Raw genomic sequence first — 3,559 nt, forward strand, 5'->3', positions numbered from 1 at the left:
CCAGTCATATTGCAGGGATTCCATCGCACCAGCGGCAGGCGTAATTGTGATATATAATTATTTTTAATTGTACGTGCCTCTGTGCAGGCGCATGTATTTAGAGGCACAAAAATCGCAGACTTTTATCGCTGGAGGGGGCTGCTGAGGGGCTTTGGGCAGCGCCATGGTGTCGCCGCTGGCGGATGGGGAAGGGTGTTCTCCTCCGGCACGGGAGCCAATTAAGGAGAGAGTGACCCCGGAGAGACTCAGCAATGAGTTTTGGCCCAGTTGGTTTGACTGCAGGTTAATTAAAATAGTGTTGTGCTGGTAGAGCAAAGGCTTCAGCTGGCCGTGAGGGACTCGGCGAAGGAACCAAAGCCGAATGTGTTCTTGAAGGAGGTCCTTGAAAGCTTGCTGCAGGCGGGGAGAGGGTCCCCATGCTGCTTTCCTCCCCATCCCTCGCTGCCATTTCCCTGCTAACCTGGGCTTTCTCTTCCCGTTCACTAGGTCAAGCTGGGAGCTGCCAGACCTGCGAGAAGGAAGAGTAAAAGCCATCAGCGATTCGGATGGCGTGAGCTACCCCTGGTACGGGAACACCACAGAAACTGTCACCCTGGTTGGGCCCACTAACAAGATCTCCAGGTTCTCGGTGAGCATGAATGACAATTTCTACCCCAGCGTGACGTGGGCTGTCCCTGTGAGCAACAGTAATGTGCCGCTGCTGACCAGGATTAAAAGGGACCAGAGCTTTACCACGTGGCTGGTGGCCATGAACACCACCACCAAGGAAAAGATCATCTTGCAGACTATAAAGTGGAGGATGCGAGTGGACATTGAGGTTGATCCCATGCAGCTGCTGGGACAGCGGGCACGGCTGGTGGGAAGGACTCAGCAGGAGCAGCCCCGGATTCTCAGTAGGATGGAGCCCATCCCACCAAACGCACTAGTGAAACCCAACGCCAACGATGCCCAAGTCCTCATGTGGAGACCCAAGCGAGGCCAACCTATAGTCGTGATACCTCCCAAGTAGAGCAGTGCCCAGGCGCGCGTGTGAGGACCTGGGTGCTGCCAGCCTGCTGCAAACGAACGGGGTTTCTGAGCCAAAGCAGACCTCTTGGGTTCTCCTGCCTTTGTAGCTGTGGTTGGAAACGTGGTTCTTCCTTTGTCAGAAAGAGAGCCTGGCTGGTGCGGGGGCGCGGAAGAGGGATCGCTGAGCTGGAGGATTTCCCAGGAAGCAGAATTGAGTATTTCTAGGGGTGTGTGGCTGGCAAAGAGGCTGTCTGACCTAAACGACTGATCTTTCCTTGCAGGGCCATGCAAGGAGGATGAGTGTGATCGAACCGTGCCTGTGGCAAATGCTGCTTTCCACCCAACTGGAGGCAGAAACGGAGACCGTGCCTGTCGGACGCGGAGGGTCCTGCGGTGACCCTTCCCGCCGGGGTGCGGGTATCCCTGTGGTGTCTATACCTATGCATTTTGGATTGATAATCGACCCCTTGCCCTGCTAGCTGGGACTGGGAGGGGAAGGCCCGGGAGCGGAGCGGGAGCTGGCAGAGCCAGCGCGCTGATCCAGAGCCCGGCACGAGCTGTTGCTGCTGCCCAGGAGGGGTTTTCCACAGGCGAGGGGAAGCGGGATGTTTTGCATGCGTCTGGGTGTGTTTGGAGTAGTTGTGGATGTAGGAGATGCCATAGCTCTTTTCCGTCTTGGAGTGAGATCTAAGGGCAGGTTAGATGTCCTTTGATTTTAAGGTGCACTAAATCTTTGCAGTTCCTCAACCTTTCCCCCCCAAATCCTGTTAGCCCTTCCCTTATGGAAGCAAAACTGATTCTCAGCTGAGTGAGAAATCGGGAGCGGTGTCCATTCACCCAGCACAGGGCGAGCAGGTGCTTGCTGGCCGTGGGGTACCCAAACCTGCTTGGAGGTACCCCAGGACTTGCACGCTTCCACTGCAGACCCAAGTCCCTTGCGAGAAGTTGGCTGCCTGCTCATTTTCCGTGCAAATGCCGGCTCACGTGGAGACCCTCCTCCTCAGCCACCCACGGAGCGGGGTGGCTACAGGTGGGGATGCCAGTGGAGGGGACGGCATGCCTAATGGTGAATCCCCAGGCTCTGCAGGGATGGGGGTCTCCTCTCCATGGGTCGGAGGCAGGGTTGTGAGCAGAGGCTGCGCGGGACAGGCTTGGGCTTGCCTGGGAAGGAGGAGGTGAGCATGCTGCCTGGGCGCTGCCTCCTGCTGCTGTGGGTGTTTGGGGCACGGCAGGGGATTTTATTTGCCTTTCTCCTCGCCCCTCGCTGCCTGCATTGCTGGCATTGTCTGGTCCGCGGGACGGTGCGGTGCTGTGGGCTGCGATCTGCAATTCCTTGACATCTCGCCCTCTGGATGCGGCAGAGGCAAAAGCCGCAGCTACGCTGCCGATGCCCCGTCGTGCCCTGGGCAGATGGTTATGGCTTTCGCTGCTTTCTCCACTCCGTCCTCTGCCCTGGTGCGAGCCCTGCGGCTCCTCCGGCTTGCGCCTCTGCCTTTGCGCCATGGGAAGTTTGTGCTGCCCTGGGGATGCGGGTAATTCCCTCTGGGAGGGTCCCATCTTCTGTCCCGCTGCCAGGAGAGCCTGGGAAGGGTCGCTGTGGTCGGTACTTCCATGCAAAACCTTTCCTGCGGTATTAGCAGCGCTGCTCTCAGCCTGGCTGTTGGGACACCCAGCCCAGCGCTGCTTTACTCCCTGCGGTGTGCTGGCACATCCCCACGGCATCGCTCCTCAGCGTGGCATTGCTCCTGCAAAGCTTCAGCCGCGGCTTGTGCTTTTCCAGGGTGGGATGCGCACCCTGGTCCCCACTGGCAAAGGGGCTCCCCAGGCATCTTAGACCAAAAATCCCTGTGAAATCCCTGTGCTAATTATTATTCTCAGTAGTGTTTGCTGCTGATGCGATTCTTTATTTTTTCCTTTGCGAGCGTTGCATTTTGACGCCTCGACGCACACTTCCCTGTGCCGGGGCCGGTGGTCCTGCTCCTCCCGCTCGGCCTCGTGGCTGGCTGGGAACCTGCTGCTTTCGGTGCCTACATCTGGCTTTCACTGGGGGCTACAGCCTTACGGTGGGAAAGGTTTGCAGGGAGAGGGGGCTCTGAGCTTTGGTTTGCTGTGTTTTCTGGAGCAAACTTCTACTGGGAGCTTGCTGGTGCGGGAAGATGTCCCGCTCTTGTGTCTGCCCGTGGTTTTGTCCTGGTTTGTGATCGACGGCAGCTTTTGCCATCAGCTATGTTTTGTTTTTCAAATTGTGTGGAAGGGGGTTGGAAACTTTAAATACAATTTTCCTTAAGATTTGGGGGAGGAGGAGGGGTAAGTACCTTTCAGTTTGAAATAAGGCAGATCTGTATTTTTGATCCAATGAGACAGAAACATCTCTGGCAGCATATGAGCTAAAAAGCCAGGGGAAGGGATTCCCTGGCAAGCGGTTAGCCCCGAGGTGGGCTCCCAGCTGGGAGAGGGTGCTGCATGAGTCAGCTCTCCAAAATCTGTGGGGAAGGGCCAGGGAGGTGCCCAGGGGCTGCACAGAGGCTGTCAGCCCGGGGGAGCTGCTGCT

The 3,559-nt window shown here is 57.3% G+C and overlaps 2 protein-coding genes across 2 annotated transcripts in view; one reads left to right on the plus strand and one right to left on the minus strand.

Moving 5' to 3' along the window:
* The window catches only part of PPAPDC2 (phosphatidic acid phosphatase type 2 domain containing 2), a 4,040-nt gene extending 3,875 nt beyond the window's left edge, over positions 1 to 165 (minus strand). The window contains exon 1 of the mRNA XM_009892897.1: positions 74 to 165. Coding sequence (XP_009891199.1) covers positions 74 to 165 — 92 coding nt within the window. The remainder of the gene's footprint in view (positions 1 to 73) is intronic.
* On the plus strand, positions 164 to 1,009 carry FAM78B (family with sequence similarity 78, member B). The gene is made up of 2 exons (XM_009892898.1): positions 164 to 282; positions 487 to 1,009. The coding sequence occupies exons 1-2, from the start codon at positions 164 to 166 to the stop codon at positions 1,007 to 1,009; spliced, it is 642 nt and encodes a 213-aa protein (XP_009891200.1).
* The last annotated feature ends 2,550 nt before the right edge of the window (positions 1,010 to 3,559 follow it).

This window comes from Charadrius vociferus, unplaced genomic scaffold, assembly GCF_000708025.1.
Source record: "Charadrius vociferus isolate BGI_N301 unplaced genomic scaffold, ASM70802v2 scaffold39, whole genome shotgun sequence".
NCBI classification, from domain to species: domain Eukaryota; kingdom Metazoa; phylum Chordata; class Aves; order Charadriiformes; family Charadriidae; genus Charadrius; species Charadrius vociferus.